Genomic DNA, 20,965 nt, shown 5'->3' with positions numbered 1-20,965 from the left:
GAGGCTTCTCATGCGGCATGAAGTGACTCTTTGTCCGAGTCTGTCGAGTGGCCAGGCCTGAAGCCGGGCTGGTGGGCGTCAAGCAGGTTATTCTGAGAAGAAAGCAGAGAGTTGGTTAGATGCAGCTCGTTCAAGCGTTTTGGATAGAAAAGGAAGGAGAGATACCGGGCGGTAGTTCTGGATGACTGAGGGGTCTAGTGGGGGCTTCTTCAGCAGCGAGGTGATGTGGGCCCTCTTGAAGGATGAGGGGAAACATCCAGAACACAGGGAGGAGTTCATGAGGGAGGTGACAAATGGGAGGATGTCTGGTGTGATTGCCTGGAGGAGAAATGAGGGGCTAGGGTCGAGAGCACAGGTGGTAGGGCGGTGGGAGAGAAGGCGCTGGGAAACTTAAGAGTCTGTGAGGAGAGAAAATGAGAAACGGGGTGGAGGGCGCAGAGGGGGCGGAGGGCGCGGGGGGGGCGCAGGGGGGGGCGAAGGGCGCGGGGGGGCGGAGGGCACAGAGGGGGCGGAGGGGGCAAACAAAGTCTGTAATGGTGTGGGCTGAAAATTTCTTAAGGTAAATAGAGGGTGGAGGGGCTCATTTTGAGTTAGACTACACTCAGCACGAGTGAACAAACCACTTCTGGATTCAGAAGTGGAAGTGTTAAGAGTATTTGTGCAAGGGCATATTATTAGACAGATATGCTCCTGCAGCCATTTTCTGTCCACTAGTGTGTGATGTTGCTGTCTGACATTTTTATTCTCTGCAGTTGTCCAGTTCTCTGGGGCCAGTTGAACAGACGCTGCAGGATATTAAGAACAAATTCCTGTCAGGGGCGCTGCTGACCGATACATGGACACAGCAAGTGGGCAACCACCCTGAAGACCGGAAGTAAGTAAAAACTGAGGACCACAAAATGTATAAAATAATTGTTTTTCACCAAAAAATATGTATTTTACTATTATTTACTATTAAAGGATTTTTTATTGTGCACATGCTATTTGAAGAAATTGATTTAAGGAAAAGAGTTTGATCCCCTACCTGTACAGCGTACTTTCTGCACTGTAATCTCACTTCTATCTCTAAACCTCTGCTTTCCCCCGTCTGAATAAAGCGTAATGCATATTAACCCCTTAGAGCACAAGCCAAATCTTGCCAATCCTTGCCCATTTAGAGGGTACCCTATTTAAAGCTTTATAACTCCAGATGTGAACACCACAGAGACTTGAAAAATGGCTTAAATGAAGCAAGACATTTGTACAATTTACAATACTAACGCAGATTAGTTTATATTCATAATTTTGGAAGAAATAAAGTGCCACAAATGCAATTGTTTTGTCAAAAAATCAAAAATGAATTTGCACTTTTTAAGTTTGCAATGAAATACTGAGAGATTGCATATATACAGGAGGTTAAACTATATAAAAAACCTTTTGACCACAAGTTCATAAAATCTAAGGGTGGATATGTATAACTACTATAGATGTATGAAGCAAAAACTAAGCAGTGTACCCAGCGTCTCCAAATCTATCCAAAATGTCTAAATTATGCATTGCTGTAAATCACAACATATTCACGTATTTCACTACAAATCAACTGTTTTGACTCACTGTTGCATAATTTTCAAATGGGAATTACAAGCTTTCAGTCAGTACAGTGGTCTAAAATAGCTAGGGGTCCAGAAACATATCCAATATCTCTCCAAAATTGAATAAAATTATTTTTGTTCATTATAAAGCATATAAATTAGCCCCTTATGAAGGTTTAAGATGAAACATTGCTGTCAGATTAAAAAATAATGCAAAAATATTGTCACACAATGCGGTACAGTACTTAAATGTGCAATAATGAACTCTTGTATGTATTTCTATACTCTGTGCTCTCGTATGTTTTCTTGTATGGGGATGGGACAACATGAAAACAATTTTCAACCGTCCACCACGTTTTGGCAATGTTCCATCTCTGACGTCATCTCTGTTGCATGCTTCACAAATACTACAGCCCTAACTAACGCTTACACTACAGTGTGAAATGTCCACATTATATAAGACAAACCTATTTAAAGACTCTCAATTTCAAAAATAACGTATATAACCGAAGTATTTTGAGAAGTAATACTTACATAGCAATGAATGAAATCTTATCTATGTTCAGTAGATGGAGACAGAGACAGTAAATAAATGATACTGTTCTATTCGTTTCTGTTTTGCTCCAGAAGACGATGTCAGCTAGGTCAAATCAGCAAACATATGGCTTAGCTATGCTCAGAAGTCCTCAATAATAATAGTATTTTCCAAGAATTTGCGAAAAATCGTTCACAACGTTTTGTTAACAGCGTCCTTGTTTTACTGCTACCAGAGAGTGAATGTGTAATTGAATGCGATGATAAGAACATTTTCGGTTACGCTGACCTATAAAACGCTATTCCAAAAGCAGAACTAGACATGTTATACATCGTTAGAAAGCTTATACTCTCACCTACCGAATAAATGAATTGTCAATCAAGCCAGACTGTACTAAAAAGGGCGACGACGCCGTAAACAACAGGTGTGGTATTATGCACAGCTATTTTGGAAGATACCCAGGCGTCACAAACGCACCTGTATTTCCCGAACGGATTGTCGAAGACAATATATGACCACGCAGTCTCAAAAGGGACATCTCTACACGTAAAACCAACAGTAAGGTTGTATATTTATTCAATATTTAGTCCCAGATATTGACTGTAGAATGACATGGTATCATTTTTAAAACTTTTTCTCGTTTATTTCGTTATAGTGAGCAGCGTTTTCACTGCTGTATAGGCATATCTTTTTCATATTGTCGGGTTTATCTTGTTGCCATGACGGAATATGATTTTTTAGTGGTGAAAGAATATTTTTATGAATGCCAAGATAGAAAACATTGTCCATTATGTCAAGGGTGGGGGGTGTTTTTTAGATGAGACTGCAGGGAGGGGGTGCGTGTTAAATGAACGACCAGAGCGACAATGGTGGGGCTGCGAAACTCCGTTTTCGGCATAGTTGTCGTGTATCGTCTACTAATGAAACTAAAACAATGCGTTTCTGTTTTTATCTCACACTTTGGTTGCAGTAGCACCGAATGTTTGAGTTTAGTCATCTCTGTGCTGTGCGCTAAGAGGTTAAAGTACCAGAAAAGACTGAATTAAGCTTGTTGAGAGCAACTTCTTGTTTTATCATTTATGAAGGAATAATATAATTATGATGCTCCAATTACAATTCTTATTCAAGAATTCATTATTGAGAACAGTTACAAATTAAAATTTCTACATGTTTCTGAAATGCTCAGATGAAATAGATTTCTGCATTAATTACTAATTAAATGTGGACTCTGATGTAGACTAACACAATCTGCTTAAACTAATAACAAACAAATAATTGCATGCATCATTTAAACATTCACAGTCTAGGTTGGAAAAAGTATGTGAACATCTACACTAGTGATTTCTGCAAAAGCTAAGTGGAGTCAGATATTTCAGTCAATTTGAGGAGATGTTTGGCTCTTCTCAAGAAACATCATGTGAACCATGCCCTGAACAAAACCATTTTCAAAGTACCTTAGAATAAGAAGTGTAGACATGCATAAAGCTGGAAAAGGCTACAAAACCATTTCTAAAGGCCTGGGTGTTCACCAATCCGCAATAAGACAAGTTGTAGTGAGCATCATGCAAAGGTCACAGCAAGTGTGTAGCATGCAATGCTAAAAGAGGTCAAAAAGAACCCGAGGATTACAGAGGATTACGGACCTGAAGAAATCTCATGAACTAGCTAAAGTCTGTTCATGTACCCACTATCAGAAAAACGCTTAACAAGAATGGTATTCATGGGAGGATATCATGGAGGAAACCACTGCTCTCCAAAAGCAATCTATGTTTGAAGGGAAAAAGCACTGCTCACCAACACCAAAACCTCATCCCAACTATGAAGCATGGTGGAGGAAGTATCATGTTTGCTTTGCTGACTCAGGGCCTGAACAGTTTGCGATCTTTCAGGGAACAAAGAATTCAAATTTGTATTAAGAAACTTTACAGGAGAATATCAGGGGAGCAGTCCATCATCTTAATTAGAAGCTTATTAGAAGTTGGGTGATGCCACAAGACTGTTATCCAAAACACAAGTAAATCAATAGAATAGTTTAAACAGAAGAAAATTAATGCTTTGGAATGGCCACGTTAGAGTCCAGACCTTAACCCAATTGAGATGTTGTGGCATGACCTGAAGAGGGCTGTTCATGCAAGAAATCCAAGACATTTCAGTTAACTGAAGCAGATTCGTAAGGGTCTAAAAGACTGATTGGCAGCGAAAGGAGAAATTTGTTGGAGGTTATTGCTGCTAAGGAGGTCCTGCCAGTTACAAGATACAAGGGTTTGCATACTTTTCCAGCCTGAACTGTGAATTCTTTGACAATAAAGACATGAAAAGTGCAGCTGATTGTGTGTTATTAATTTAATCAGAATGTGATTGTTTGTAAGTGATCGTGACTTAAATGAAGACCAGACCACATTTAATCAGTGATTAATGCAGAAATGCAGTTTATTCCAAAGGGTTCACAAACTTCTTGCAGCTGTATGTGACTTTAACCTGGTTCATCCACCAAAATGAAAGACTCTCTCTAGTTTTCCCACAATGTATTCCACTCAAATATTAACAAATGTGTTCCTATATCTTTAAATGCAAATATCTGAGCTATTAAAACTAAATCTATTGATTAATTAAATAAATCTGCCATTCTGCCTGTTAATGTCAGTACTGCTACTGCTAGTGCATTCACATTATAAGTATGTAACACTTTATTACTGATATTATTTTAAAATAATAACGTAATAGCATAGCATAACCTATAGCATATTCAGATATAACCAAAAGTGGGCCTGGCGCAAAACGGAATGTAACGGGTTCGGTCGTCCTTCTCCTCACAAACCACACAATCCACAGTTCTGGAATGCACACAGGTTTTATTGTGCGCTTGATACACACACAGGTACACAAACAAACCAAACACACACGGTAGGTAAGGGGATCAGACACTACATTGCTCCCACGTGCATCTCTCATTCCAGGCCCCAGTCTCACTGCTGGCAGAACAGATACAGTATTACCAATCACTGTAATGGCCTACAACTGTGGAAGCAGGCCAGCTAAACTGCTCCCTCTCTGCCTGCACCCTGACCACACCACTCCTCCACATAACCCCATCACCCGACTTAGGCTGCATTCACACCAGATCAGATTGCCGCAGGGTTGTGCGGCAAAAACGGCAGTCTTCCCATTCATTTGAATGGGGGTAGTGCGTTTAGGCTGCGGCAGTGGTTGACTGCATGGGGTGCTGAAAAAAACGCAGCGGCCTGCGGCAAGAAAGTTGAACCTGAATCAACTTTTGCCGGAACGCAACCCAACGTCTCGCTGCAGTGGCCAATCACGTAAGTTGTTTAAATTACCATGTAGCAGTCTGCTGTTTACCGAGCAACTGTCAGATGAATTACTGACGTGATTCATTTCCTAAGATTTGATTTTATTATCGTCATCGTGATTTGACAGTACCAGGTAATGGGACGAGTACCAAAACAATAATTAGGCTACTAGCTAAATATCAATTCCGAACGTCAGAATTAAGCTGTATACAAGATTCAGTATTTAGCAGTTCTTGCATGTTAGTTTATTGTACCTAGCAATATGGAGTTCATGGACCAAACGATGATACTCTCCCAGTGGTGTCCTCGCTTGGTTTATTTTGTGTACCCAGCTTCGACGTCTGCGTCTGGCTGGCAGTCTACGCTGCAAAATAACGTTAGCAAGAAGCTTCCTTCGGTTTGCGTTTTTATCCATTTCTTTTTTTTTTTGAGTTAGCGACAGGAAATGGAGGGGGGGGTTAAATTTCACAACATGACGTCATACAAATGGGCCATGTAGTGACATGCCCATACCACCGCACAACCCTGCGGCAAGGTGCCGCATTGCCTGATCTGGTGTGAATGTAGCCTTAGGCCGGGGAGCCGTCTGGCCACCAGCCAACACTGCCCCCTCCCCCTTCCCCCTTCCCCCAAGCGGGAGAGAAAGTCATCCACCACCATCTGAGGCCCCGGCCTAAGGATCACCTTGAACATACGGTTGTAATGCCAGATACCAATGAGTAATCCAAGTGTTGGCATCTTTTATGCGGTGGAGCCACTGAAGGGGCGTGTGGTCCGAACAGAGGGTGAAAGGGCATCCCAGGAAATAATAGCGGAGAGCACCAACTGTCCACTTGATGACCCGACACTCCTTCTCCACAGTGCTGTACTTTGCCTCCCGCTGTGACAGCTTCCGGCTAATGTACAGCACGGGCGGTCGACCCCCTCAACCTCCTGGGCCAAAAGACCTCCAGCCCACTTTTCGATGTGTCCATCTGCAGACCAAACGGAAGAGCAAAGTTAGATGTATAAAGGAGCGGTTTACCACAGAGAACCTGTTTTACCCTCTCAAACGCCTGCTGGCATCGCTTCGTCTACTGGACCGGATCAGAGGCACCTATTCGGGTCAGATCAGTCAGGGGACTGGTCAGCTCAGAGAATGCTGGAATAAACTATTTAATTTGTTTTTTTGTCTTGGGCCATAGGCAGGCCACAATTACAGCTGTCTTAAGCCGCGTTTCCACTGCAGGAACTTTCCCCAAGAACTAGGAACCTTTTGAGGAACTTAGTGCATTTCCACTGCAGGAACCAGGGCCTAAATTATGTTCCGGGGACTTCATTTTACCCCCAAAAAAGTCCCTGCTCAGGGGGTAGTACTTTCGAAAAGTACAGGAACTTTTGGGGTGGGGCGCAAGCGCTGAACATTTCTGATTGGTCGAGTACTCGCAGCATTTTATTTCAACCGCCATTTTTAAAAATCTGCAGCCGCAAATAACTTGAATTCAGACATTATGTTATGCGGCGCAGTAGCCTAGTTTTGGTTATAGCCTGCCGATGAGAAATTAAGATTGAGGATTATTTTGTGTGCTCTTCTGTTCTTTTCTTGCTTTAGCATTAAGTCTGTTTTATAAAATATTAAGCATTCGTGCTGGGACAGCATATTATGTACCTAAACATTCAAACGATTTAATTTGGTTGCTGAATATTTTCATCCGGATTTTCTTTGTTAGCCCGTTATAACTGACTCAAAACGCTTTACACAGTTATGTGAGGTATGCGGTAGTTCTGCGTAATTTACGTTGGGGATACAGTAAAAGCAAACTGGAAAAAATCACCTTCCGCTCTTTTTGTCAGGGTAAAATAACAGGTTAATTCTAGTAATCATCCCTTTGCTTTTTTCAAACTGCCACAATTTTACTCTGCGATTCTTCAATTCCACAAAAAGACCAGGAAGACTAGACATACGGACTCTAATATTTATTGCGCATGGTTCGCATCTGGAGGGCACGCTTCTAGTATTTAGCTGCTCTGCTAGCAGTAACTTTAAAAGATGAAAGCAAATGGTGGCTGTACCACTTACAGCCACCACAATATTAATTCAAATTTTCACGTGAGTCCGAGTTTTCATTCTATTTATTTTTGTCATTTTGCGATTATATGGAAATGACGATGACAGTCGAATTAATTCAACAGCCAATCGTTTACGACGTGTGCATGTTTTCTGCTATGTTGTTACTAGTTTTTGTGGAACGTGAATGCATTCTGTGGGCTCGGATGTCAAGACATGAAAGTTAATGTTCGCATAAAAACATAATGGATGTGTTTGAGAGGATATATAAAACAGTTACAATCTGTATATTGGTCTGTTATATCCTGTTTGTTGCATAACAACGGTCCAAGTCCAACTACCAACGAGAGTTTTGCTTGACAACAGTAAAATAATATGCAATATGCAACGGCCGCGGAAAAATATTTCAATTTCAGGTGATTAAGTCGATAAAAATCAATAAATAGCCTACCAAAGTAACCATATATAGTCATTATTGGTAACCCGTTGTATACGTGGAATAAACCCCTCCGGGCTGTCCCGTTATTGGAAAATAACATACTTCGGTGGCAGTATGGAGTTACAGAAGAAATCATAGGACAGATGGACCGACGACGACGTAGCTTTTTCATAAGTCAGCGGACTAATTTGCCTAATCTTCGCGGGACTTTAGACCGCTGTGGAAACGCAGACAACAGTGGGCTGAAGGAACCTTTTAGTTCCTTGAAAGGTAGTTCCTGGGACTAAAAGTTCTGGGTACTTTGGGTGGAAATGCGGCTTTATAAACCTGTGGATGCACCTGCCCCCACCGCCCAAGTGGTACCCCAGATACCATACCTCCCTCCATCTTCTTGGTTGGCTGTAAGCCCTGCACACCTCAGAGACCCAAGCACCGCCCCCACATGCTCCTTCCGGGTGTCTCTATAAATGATTACATCATCAAAATAGGCTGCAGCATATGGACAGTGGGGACGCAGCACCCGGTCCATGAGGCGTTGGAACATAGCAGGGGCCCCAAACAGCCTGAAAGGGTGACAGATTGATACAACCCATACGGAGGGGAGAAGGCTCTTTTCCTAACACTCTGGAGACAATCTGCCAGTAGCCCTTGGTTAAATCCAGCGTTGTGAAAAAACGAGTAGTGCCCAGCCGGTACAAGAGGTTGTCAGCCCTAGGCATAGGATAAGCATTGAAACATGAGACATCATTTACCTTGCAATAATCAACATGGAAGCGCACAGACCCATCCTGCTTAAGCACAAGCAAAATGGGGCTGCTCCACGCACTGTTTGATTCTTCTATTTGTAAGTATCGTAGAAGACAAAAGACACTCCACAAAACTACAAAACCCATATGTTCACCTCAAAAGGTGACTCATTTAACCATGCCTCCTGCTACAGCTTTCCAGCTACAGTATTAGCTTACTGTAAATTTGAAACACGCAACCTTCAATAAAACAGAGGTTGCCTTTGTTTCACGCTCTCTGTTCCATTTCCTCTCTCTGGACTTGCCACCATTCTCCCGTCTCTCTCTCTCGCATGAGTCCGCATGCCAGGAAGAGTTTGCAAGGCCTGCAAGCAAGCAAGGCGCGTATACCCTCGGCTACCGGCTGTGGGAGGAATGGGGGGCTCCGAAACACTCCTATATGATTACCGGTGGTCGAAGAAGAACCAGGAGAGCCACACACAATCATATCCGGCAGAGCAATTCCCACGAGGCAAGCGACCTGCGACAATGATCAAGCTGCATGTCTTCGAACTGAGGAAAAGGGCGAACAGCTTCTCCTTTTGCACGACAACTCCTACGTATTTCACACTGGAAACCAGGAAGCATTCCAGCAACTAATTCAAAGCAAAAGACTCAAGTAAGGCTGTAACTCTGGGCATATAGCATAATTAGCAACGGATTGAATATAGCAACATTTATGATTGAATGTACATGACTGTGCTAATGGTTATTGTGTTTTAATGATTAATGTAAGCAGTCCATTGGTTACCATTCTCTTGTGGTTGGCTCTAAGCAATCCACCTCGCTGCGTTAGTTTCAATATATATCACGCACAGAACAAATCTTGCATGTGATCTATTTTAAATAATAACTAATCATACAGTTGACGCCAAAAGTTTACAATGGATTCTGTACCAATAATGCTCCCACTCTCCCTCAGGCAAATGTCTTTGTATTGTAATGATGAACAGTTGCCTGAGTAAAAGGCAGAAGGGGAAAAGCTCCTTACAGTTGAAGCCAAAAGTTTACGTTATACCTAGGCTAAAGACATTCAAACAAACAATTCAAACATTCAAACAATATTTTGACGGAATTTTTGCCCATTGCTCCTTACAGAACTGGTGTAACTCAGTCAGGTTTGTGGGCCTCCTTGTTCGGGTACGAAGTTTCAGAGAAGTAGCAGCATATCCCCTACATATTATTCCAATCTCTAACAGCCTGCAATTCAGCCTGCACAGTTTTCTCCTGGAGATGTTTCAGTGTGGTGATGGATGAGATTTGTGTGCGGGGAGAACACATTCGCAAAGCGCTTCTGCAACTGGGCCACACCTGCTCTCTGACTCAGCGAGAGATGGTCATCACAAAAGGCCGGGGTAGAATTGACTGGCTTTCTCACCTCCGGACCCAGCTCATCTCTCTCACTCACTGTAGTAACCAGAGAAACATGAGCCGCCTATCTCCATGCTTTTAGGAGATTGATGTGGTATATCTGTGTTGCCCCACCCCTGTCAGACCGTACAACTTCATAATCAACATCTCCCACTTTCTGTGTGACCACAAAGGATCATTGCCCCCTGGAAACTAGCCTGGAGGTAGAAGAAGAAGGGAGTAATACAAGTACTTTATCTCCCAGTGAAAATTGTCTCAGCTGAAGTCCTTTCTTATATGTGCGCTGTTGTCATTCTTGTGTCAGTGAGATGAAGGCATCCATTTGCAATGCTGTAAAACAATGGACTTAATTCACAGGTCACAACATTGTCTGACAACAGTAGGCTACATAGAAGTTTTGATGTGTAGATGTACAATAATTTACGGCAATGGTAATAAAAATCCAGCATAAATTATTTGACATGATTAAGTTATGAACGTAACTGAAACAGGTGACTCCTGACATGTCAGAGCTGTTTGAAGTAAAATTACACAGTGCTAGGCAAAATATGGGCAAAATCCAAAAACTTTACATTGACAATGGTATGTGTGGTAGGGGTACTCTCACAAGGGGCCCCTCTCGCTGGAACGTTTATCATAGAATGCAGTGAGTTGGTTATGTAACAGCAAGCATGCTATGCCTATGCGATTTTAAAAATGATTTATTCGTTTGTAGGCTACATAGCCTACTTCCTCACTACAATAAACGTTGGGCTATCTATAGGCTTTTTAGGGGTGGCTGCTCAAGCTCCAGATGTGTTTTAAGAGAACAACACAGACTTGACTAACAAAGTGTTGACTGAAAACAGAAAATTCATGCTGGCTTTACTGTAGCCTAGAATTGATGTAGCCTAATTGACCCTAACATTGTAGACGGTAGGCTACTACATGTGAAATAAGCAAAAAACATAGATTTAAAATGTCTCATTTTTAACTGGCAGTAGAACTAGTAATACTGCAAAAATAATTACTCAGTCCCACATACTTCTGTATTTATTTATTTAAGTGATAAGTAGAGCATATCATATTTCACTGTTGATGTGTCCTTTAGAAAAGCACTGAAAATGGCAATGAATTAACCAGAGATAAACCTGATATTTTTGTAAATTTATTTAAATGTGTAGAATATCCAGTTATTTGTTATTTGTTCACTGAAGAAAGCAGGCTAATGAATGAATACCACTGCATAGATACTGGCTAACGTTAATGCAATGCAACTAAGTGCTGAAAGTTTCGTAATACAGAGAAAAATTATTAGAAACAGCCTCAGCCTATAATGTTAGGTACTTTTTAACATTAGGCTACTGTAGCTACCCTGCAATGCCACATTTATAAATTAATGTTAGTTAGCCGTTTCGATCCTCTACCAAAATACAAACAATTAGCAGGTCTGTCGTGTACACAATACCCCATTAAAAACACTTTTTTCCATTTAAAAATATGACACTTTAATTTATTTGTCGTTCATGGTGCTTTAAAAGCACTGATCAACAGTAGACCAAGTCACAAGTAACCATATTGGCTATCTTAGCTCACACAAAAATTAATCAAGCTGTATTCCTAAGCAGTGCTACCCATTGTTTCCTAAATTATTTCTAGTAAGTTGGCCCTGTGTTTGTTTCATCTTATTTTAGTGAGGTTTGGTCAGGTTTATTCAGAACAATCAAAATTCAGTCTTTAGAGCCCAACTTAGTGAGATAACATAGACACGACATTGGTTTGGAAATAAAGAATATTAATTTATTAGTTGTGATAATGAATGCATGGATAAGCTAATTGAAAGCAATAATTTGCATAATATGAGGAATACTATTATACGATTTTTAATCAGAGGAAATGATAATTATGTGCCTGCTAAATATAGAAATTTACAGTACTACCACTTAACAAATGTTAATTTGTGTTATGGGTTAGCTACTCTATATTATATGGTTAGTTTGTTTAATCAGTCTCATAAAATGAAGTTTTATCTATATGAAACAATAAGGTCAGGGAATTTGCTATTCCAGACCAACATACGCATAGCAAAACAAACACAACAACAAACAGCAGTAAAATGACTTAATCAGGTAATACTAATGGGTAATAACTTTTACGCTATCCTATGGTTTGATGTGTTAAATAAAATGCTTTTCAATACTTAAAGGCAATAAGAGGGGAGGCCAATCCTTAATTCCTTTAGGTGACGCATCAGCTGGCTCAAGGTCCGTGCCAGGTGCGCAAGGACTCTTGAGAAACTTCTTCTTTGAAGTCGGGGTCGCGACAGGTTCCAGTCATGCTGACTTGGGATGTGCCCAAAATCCACTTGGGTTTGGCCGCAGGGTAGGTACGGAGGAAAAGTATTTGGATACTTGTTCCTCAAAACAGGAAATCAACCAGCTGGGTTTATTTTGCGGATGGTAGCAGGCCATCTCTTTCGTGTTAATCAGGCAAGGTGCTTTGGGGCACGCAGCAAAGTGTCGGTTTCCTTAGTGGTCTCTGGTCGGGGGGACAAGTGTCTTAACCGTCAGAGCCCCTCAGACACCCCTTCAGAGCACCCACTTGTTAAGCTTTTTGGTGTTCACATACTTTTGGCCATATAATGTATATTGTCGTTGGTCTGCAAGATAGTTATTAAAGAAGTTGGGGGTAGTTAAGACTCCATGACATTTCTTTGTTTGTAATATAGCCAATTTTATGTGAGCCGGTTTATTTTTCAGGTAAAATTTATTGATTATTGTATTTAAAGCTGAAAACCACTGATGAGGTCATTAAACTGGGATCATTCAAAATAAATAATTGATTTTTGCAGAATATAAAATTTTATTGCTGTTACAATATGTGTCCCATAAGTCAAAGTGGAAGATTTGACCATTGGTGTAAATCATCTTCTGAAGTTTTAAGTAAGCAAGTGAAGTCAAGGTGAAAACTCTGACGGGTAGAGATTTTAATGCCTAAATAATTGAATGAAATTATTCTATTCAATTTTATTTGTTTTCTGTGCTTTTTACAGAAAACTCTCACAAAGACGCTGTAACGATGTAATCATACATAGGAACATTTGTGGCCTCTGGCTTCTTGACAACAGGACTGACCCTCTGCTGAGTTATGTTCACCTTTTCTGGTCAACCAAGGCATAATTAAGTGCCTGTCCCCTTCCTCTTGTGACTCTACAATAAACTCACTGCTTGATCAATTAGCCACCTGCTTGGGGCAGGAACACCCCTTTTAGGGAAAGGAAATGCGGAGCTTGATTTATTTATTTGACGCTTAAACATTAAAGCAGTAATCAATGGTTTATCTATCAGTGTTTGATTGACAGCTCCAATTACCATGAGCCAATCAATTGTTTGTGTGCCCAAATTAACCAACCAGATTAGAGGGAGCACACATTGTGTTTGTTTATGTTGGTCTGCAAAAGCAAATTCCCTGACCTTGTTGTTTCACATTGTTAAAACTTTATTTTATGAGACTGTTTGAACTAACCACATAATATAGAGTAGCGTGTCACTAACCCATAACATGAATTAACCTTTGGTAAATGTTAGTACTGTTAACCTCTATGTTTAGCTGTCGCAGGATTATAATTTCCTCTGATTAAGAATCATATAATATTAGTCTTCATATTATTCAAATTATTATTTTCCATTAGCCTATTCATGTATTCATTATCATAACCAATAAAATATATACAATGTTTCCAATCCATTGGCAATTACATTCTTCAAAGTAGTGCTTAACAACAATTATGTTATGCTTCAAAAGGAACATGAGGCAGTATAATCACAATGGGTCTCATTCACGAAACATGCGTACGATCATATTTGATCATAAACTGTGTGTAAGAACCTTTCCACTAACAATTCAGCATTCTTTTTTTTTCTTATCTGTACTTATTCATTTTCTTATGCTAATCACATGAACAGAATTGGGCATAAAATTTACAAATAAAACAGTCAGCATTCATCATCTCATGTGTCATTACTTCCATATTGGTTTTCACAGGAACATTTTTAAGAACAAACATAAGAATAATTTAAGAACGGTTTTGTGAAATGACCTATGGGCAACTTACATATTTACCCAAACAATGATGGATATCAAATATGGACATCTAAAATCAAAATAATAATAATTATGCCAATAATGTAATAATTTTTCCGTTCTTAATGTAATAAAAGTCGATAATGTAATAACTGACCAATAATGTAATACATTTTCTGAACCAATAACGTAATAACCTTTTGCATATAATGTAATAAGTTATTACATTATTGGCTGGTTATTACATTATTAGCTGGGTTTTTTAAAAATCATAAAAAAATGTAATAACAGGAGCCGATAATGTAATAATATACTTATACTCAAGCAAGACAAGTCAAGTCATTGCTCAGGTCAAGCAAGTCACAAGTCAAGTCACCATGAAAGAAGTGCTTAAAACAAGAGAGAAAGGGGCACAATGGCAAGCCATGTCATGAGAAAACTGCACCTGTTAGTGAGTTAGTTAGTTTATACAACTAGGGATGGGCATGGTTAGGATTTTATCAATACCAATACCACTATTGATACTGCTTATCAATACCAATACTTATCAATAATCGATAGTTCCTCATTTGGAGTGCAAAATACATGTTGTTAAAAGAATTATCAATACTACTTTTATATTAGTTTGGGCAAAAAATAGTTCTGTTGAAAAAATGAAACATATTGTTTTCTGAGACAAAACATGATGCTGGGACCAATTGGTATAGATACTGTAAATGTAATGTGTATCAAGAGAATGTTTATTTCTTTAAAAAAGGGACGGTAAACCATCCTTTATTATTATGATAAAACTGAAAGATGTGTTACCAAAGTTATCTTTGTTATATACTATATTTTACAGTTTAGAATTTTGCATTAAGAGGTTGAAAGTTGAGCACAAGGCATAATAGTGCCAGTTTGGTTGAAGAAGTTATTTAAATACGCTTGATTAAAGATTATATTTTTCATGGAAAGAAGTGTTGGTCTTTTTTATTTGAGAACACAGCATCTTCAAAGAGGTATAGATTTCATATTATACAACATAATAGTAATTGTCTGTGTTTGCAAACATGTGTGCTCCCACTTAATTTGGTACTCAAATGGCAAAGGAGTATAAGGCAGGGCTGGAGATAAGTCTAACCATCAAGTTACACAAACAATTAATTCCTAGAAAGAGAGAGAGTAGGTGTGTGTGTGTGTTTTCTCAGAGTTAGGACTAAGATTCAGGGGTCAGGATTGGCCTGGTTTTTGAGCAGCTATTTGAAAGAAGCAACAGTAAGGGTAGGCCTAAGTGTTATGGAAGTCTGAGACTTGATAATAAATAAAACTTCTACATAGTGATACAAGTATATTATTACATTATCGGCTCCTATTATTACATTTTTAATGATTTTTTTAAACCCAGCTAATAATGTAATAACCAGTCAATAATCTAATAACTTATTGCATTATGTGCAAAAAGTTATTACGTTATTGGTTCAGAAATTTTATTACATTATTGGTAAGTTATTACGTTATCGACTTTTATTACATTAAGAACGGAAAAATAATTACGTTATTGGCAGTTATTACATTAACGGTAGTTATTACATTGGCTGCTACACAAATTATAGCACTGGAAGTTGGGAATTTGTGGCTATGAGCCCTCTTAATTGCTGTTTACAGCTATATTATTTCTGTACACTGTTTTGTCCAATAACTTGGCCAAACTTTGGTAACTTTTTGTCACGGATAGTACAGGCCACACGTAACCTGGACAAAAATGGAGATTAATACCATTTGAACAAATATGTGCCATTGCTTAGAGATTAATAGCACATATAAAATATAATCCATCCATCCATCCATTATCTATACCTGCTTATTCCTGGTAATGGTCACAGGGGGTGCTGGAGCCTATCCCAGCATGCACTGGGTGAGAGGCAGGAATACATCTTGGACAGATCGCCAATCTATCAGGGCACAGAAAACACTCACACACTCATACCAATGGGCAATTTACAGTCTCCAATTAGCCTACCTGCATGTCTTTGGACTGTGGGAGGAAACCAGAGTACCCAGAAGAAAATTAAATATAATGTTAATAAAAAACTTTATTACCTTTCATACAACCAATTTTTTCTAAAATCCAGAATTACTATAAAGTCTTTACATTAATTTTAATGAAAGCAAATTAACGTAAAGAAGGGAAACTACTCACTGATTTTTCTTTTATAGTGTTGAGAAAATCAAAGTGCTGCTGGATGCCATCACAACTATCTACCAACAGTTCAAAAAGGACAAAGCTGAACGACGTAAGTACAAATGTACATGTGTATATCATATGCCACATGCATACCTTTATCTTATATTCTAATTCTAGTATATCTGTATTTAATTTTTGGTTTCAAAACTTTAAACAAAATGTAATATTAGACAAAAGGAACTTGAGTAAACACAAAATACATCTTTTGATCATTATTTCATTTATTTAATGAAAAGTTATTGAACAGCCATATAGTCCAAGTGAAAAAGTAAGTAAAACTTAACTGGTTGCACCACCTTTAGCAGCAATAACTGCAACCAAATGCTTCCCATAATTAGGGGTCCAAGCAGCGAAGCTGGTGGAACCCTATTGTATCTGTTGGGATTATTCTTATTATTATTATTTTTCTCCGCTAAAAGTGTCTGAGGCTCAGCAACCGTAAGTCCTGGAGCAACCAAATTTGGCAGGTGGGTTCCTATGGGCCCCCACTACTCAGGCACTAAAAATCATGCACGTCGGCCAGATGGTGGCGCTATAACAAAGGGTAACGCGTAAACGGCCATAACTCCCACACCATAAGTTATATCAACACAAAACTTCATCGACATATGTATCTGAACGTGCTCTACAACTTTGCCATTGGCCCCACCTATGTCCGCCATATTGTTTGCCCGCCATTTAGACTTTTTAGTTGGGGCGTGGCAGTTTTCTCCGCTAAAATGTCTGAGGCTCAGCAACCATAAGTTGTAGACCAACCAAATTTGGTATGTGGGTTCCTATGGCCCCCCACTACTCAGGCACTAAAAATCACCTATATTGGCCAGATGGTGGCGCTATAACAAGAGGGTCATACTTTAAAAGGCCATAACTCCCACACCGTAAGTCAGATCAACACAAAACTTAATCGACTGATGCATCTGAATGCTCTACAACTTTCCTATTGGGAGCACCTATGTCCGCCATATGGTTTGCACACCATTTGGACTTTTTCATTAGGTGGGGTGCGGAAAAGCTGGAGCTCCAAATACAAACGGTTACGACATCGAGTAAACTTCTTTACGGCAAGCGACAACCATGGCGACGCAAGTAATCCGACACCGTAGGTCTAGTTTTTATCAGTGAAAGTATGGTCTCACAGCGCCACCCAGAGTGCATGCTAGGATATGCTACCAAAATGTTTTCAGTAAAAGCTTTCTGAGAGGATGAATAATTACTTTTCTTTGGCATGGATCCATTTTAAGACAGTATCGAGTGAGTTCGTTAAGTCTTTAAATCTGTCATTATGGTGAGAAAAAGCTAAACCATTTTATTGGTAGGTTTTGAGTTTCTGTGCAAACGCGCGAAAACACGCTGGTATAATGAAACAATGACGGTAGCCTAATGCATATATAGTCCGCTTCGTTCCGTTGCTACCATAACATAACGACCTACAGCTGCAGTTTCTCGCTGCATTTACTAATATTGCATATAAGACGCAATTTATGCTGTAAATCGTATTCTCAATTTAATCTCTAAATCGACTGTAAACTTAGGGTTGTAACTAGGTAGTTGTTTCGTAAGTGACTTAACTCGTCTTAACTATTGCCGTAGGGTCTAGTTTTTTTCAGTGAGGGGAAGCATTGGAAGACAGTGTCGGGTGAGTTCGTTCAATTTTTAAATCTGTCATTATGCTGAGAAATAACTAAACCATTTCATTGATAGGTTCTGAGTTTCTGTGCAAACACGCTGGTCTAATGAAACAATGACGGTAGCCTAATACATATATAGTCCGCTTCGTTCCGTTGCTACCATAACATAACGACCTACAGCTGCAGTTTCTCGCTGAAATTACTAATATTGAATATAAACAAAAAGACGCAATTTATGCTGTAGTCTGTCAGTGTCTAAATACGGTCCATTTGAAGACAATATCGGGTGAGTTCGTTTAGTCTTTAAATCCGTCATTATGCTGAGAGAAATCGTATTCTCAATTTAATCTCTAAATTGACTGTAAGCTTAGGGTTGTAACTAGGTAGTTGTTCCGTAGGTGACTTAGTCTTAACTCGTCTTAACTATTGCTTGAATGTTCTCATAGACTGCATTGTTGCTGTTCTTGTTTGTGTTAGCGTTAATCAGTTTAACCTACAGGTTCCAAGTTGAATTATGCGGTTGTTCCCTGCACTTAGAACGGTAGGCTACTGCCCTCTAGGGTTTTCGACACACTTGTTTCTCGTTATGGTAATACATTTTGTTGTACGTCGCTCTGGATAAGAGCGTCTGCCAAATGCCTGTAATGTAATGTAATGCAATATTCCGTAGCAACAAGATAAACCCGACATTAGCCCTAAAATATGCCAATACAGCAGTGAAAACGCTGATCACTCAATAACGAAATAAACGAGACAATTTTGTTTTTTACATTATACCATGTCATTCTACACTCAATATCTGGGACTAAACTTTGAATAATTATACAATCTTACCACTGGTTTCACGGGTAGAGATGTCCCTTTTGCGACTGAGTGGTCATATATTGTCTTGGACAATCCGTTTGTGATTCCTGTTGCTTCTCATCTGCCAATAAATAAATAAAACGGTCGGCTGCTCTGCGCGTAGGTCGCGACTTCATAACTCGTCTTTTGTTTCGTTTTTTGTTTCGTTTTTTAATGTCGTATTTATTATTTGAAATGTGTATTTATGTGTTATTATTCTATCTGTCTCTGAGGCGCTCTGAAATGTGCATTCTCTGCTAAACTGAGGAATGGATTGGAATATGTGTCTGACGTAGTGTTGCACGGTATACCAAAACTTCAGCACTTTCTCGGTACTTAAAAAAAAAACAAAAAAAAAAAAAAACGGTTTCGTATTTGAATTTTCCGACGTTCGGTAGTTCTGCGTCAAATGTAAAAGCCAGGGAAATGTGTCTCCCGCATTACTGATTTAGAGGATGAAAAGTGTAGTTTGTCAGAATCTTCGCTAGATGGCAGTAGCAACTAAGGTTGCCAAGTGAGGTGACCTGCGCTTGTGCATTCACTTCCCTGATACTGCGCAAGCTTTGACTCAGTTCACTTCAGTAGCAATAGGTGTTCCAATTTGGAAATATTTTATTATAGATAGATGCTTCATTGTTATTAAAATATGCTGTTTTTAAATCTATTTAAAGGTGAAAGACCTGTTTTAAAGATTATTTACTTTACAACTGTTTAATTTTTGAAATATATTTAACATATTTTTCTATTGTTCAGTGTGTAACACTATAGGCCTATGCATATTAATATGTTGAAGAGGCTTCAACTTACAGGTTGTTAATGAACCAGGTTGTTAATAAACCATGAATTAGAAAATGAGGTCAACCCTTGTGGACATTATGTTTCTGATCTATTAAGGTAATTTCAGTATCGTTAGGTACCGAGTATCGAATTAGCACCGTTTAAGTTTCAAGTATCATTTCAGTATTGAGTATCGTAATACTAAACCTGGTATCAGTATCAAAGTCAAAATTTCGGTATCGTGACAACACTAGTGTGACTCCTTTTTTAGTTGCGGCGCAGAAACACTGCAGCTGTGCATGCACACCGGACCATCTAAGTGTTATGACATGCCATCTAAGTGTTACGACATAGTAAAGGCCTTGACGGGAAGCGACCAGGACACATCCATGGCGACGTAACTAAGTCATCCGACAGCGTCTCTTAGCTCAAAATTGGCCATAAGTCATCAATATTTCATACGATCATCATGACATTCAGTAGATATGCTGGGTGAAGGCGTATGATCATGAGGACAAAGCCATTTTAAAATCGCTCTATAGGGGGCGCGATGCTGCCAATGCTTGGACCCCTTCCAACGCCGCTTGCGGCTTTAATTTGTTATGTCTTCGCTGTGGAGGAATTTTAGCCCACTCTTCTTTGTAGAACTGCTTTAATTCAGAAAAACTGGCAGGTTTTTTAATTTCAGGTCCTGTCACAGCATCTCAACTGGGTTCAAGGCAGGACTTTGACTAGGCCACTCCAAAACAAATTTAGTTTCTTTTAAGCCATTCAGATGTGGACTTGCGTTTGTGTTTTGAATCATCTTGTGGCATAACCCAATTACACTTCAGCTTCAGCTCAAGGACAAATGACCGGACATTCTCCTTAAGAATGTTCTAGTACAGAGCAGAATTCAAGGTTCCTTCAATAATGCCAAGTCATCCAGAGTGATGACCTCACTCTGATGGCAAGGTTCTATATGAGTGAGACTGATTCTTTTCAGTTTTTTCCACCAAAAAATATCCAGATTTTTTAAAAGGAGCTGATCGGATTAAAACGATTTTCAACTGGATTTTATGAAATTGACCCTTTGTCAAGCTCCACCCAAGTTTTGCTTTCCTTAGTTACTGTTGCAAATTCTGTCAGGCACACATTCCCATAGAAAATCCATTGAGAGGACACATCAGTTATATTCACTTGTATTTGTAAGGACTTTATCAGACTGAAAACAGGCTACACTTGTTAATTAAGTGACTCCCAGGTACGTTACAGTGCACTGCCTTTGATTCATTTTGCGATAATCTTGAAAAAACATCTTTATTTTCCTGACATATTTAATAGGAAGGTCATAAGTGTACTCCAGAGTTTTAAAGAGAGAACTTTAAAAATGTTA

At 39.3% G+C, this 20,965-nt stretch overlaps 1 protein-coding gene across 5 annotated transcripts in view; it reads left to right on the top strand.

Annotated features, from left to right (window-relative positions):
• The window catches only part of tbk1 (TANK-binding kinase 1), a 251,835-nt gene that overhangs the window by 149,506 nt on the left and 81,364 nt on the right, over positions 1–20,965 (top strand). For all 5 annotated transcript variants that reach the window (XM_064341969.1, XM_064341968.1, XM_064341971.1 and 2 more), the window contains 2 exons: positions 753–874; positions 16,315–16,391. In XM_064341969.1, coding sequence (XP_064198039.1) covers positions 753–874; positions 16,315–16,391 — 199 coding nt within the window. The remainder of the gene's footprint in view (positions 1–752; positions 875–16,314; positions 16,392–20,965) is intronic.

The sequence above is a fragment of the Anguilla rostrata genome, chromosome 7 (genome assembly GCF_018555375.3).
Source record: "Anguilla rostrata isolate EN2019 chromosome 7, ASM1855537v3, whole genome shotgun sequence".
In the NCBI taxonomy this organism is placed as follows: Eukaryota; Metazoa; Chordata; class Actinopteri; order Anguilliformes; family Anguillidae; genus Anguilla; species Anguilla rostrata.
This window is presented reverse-complemented; position numbering and strand designations above follow the sequence as displayed.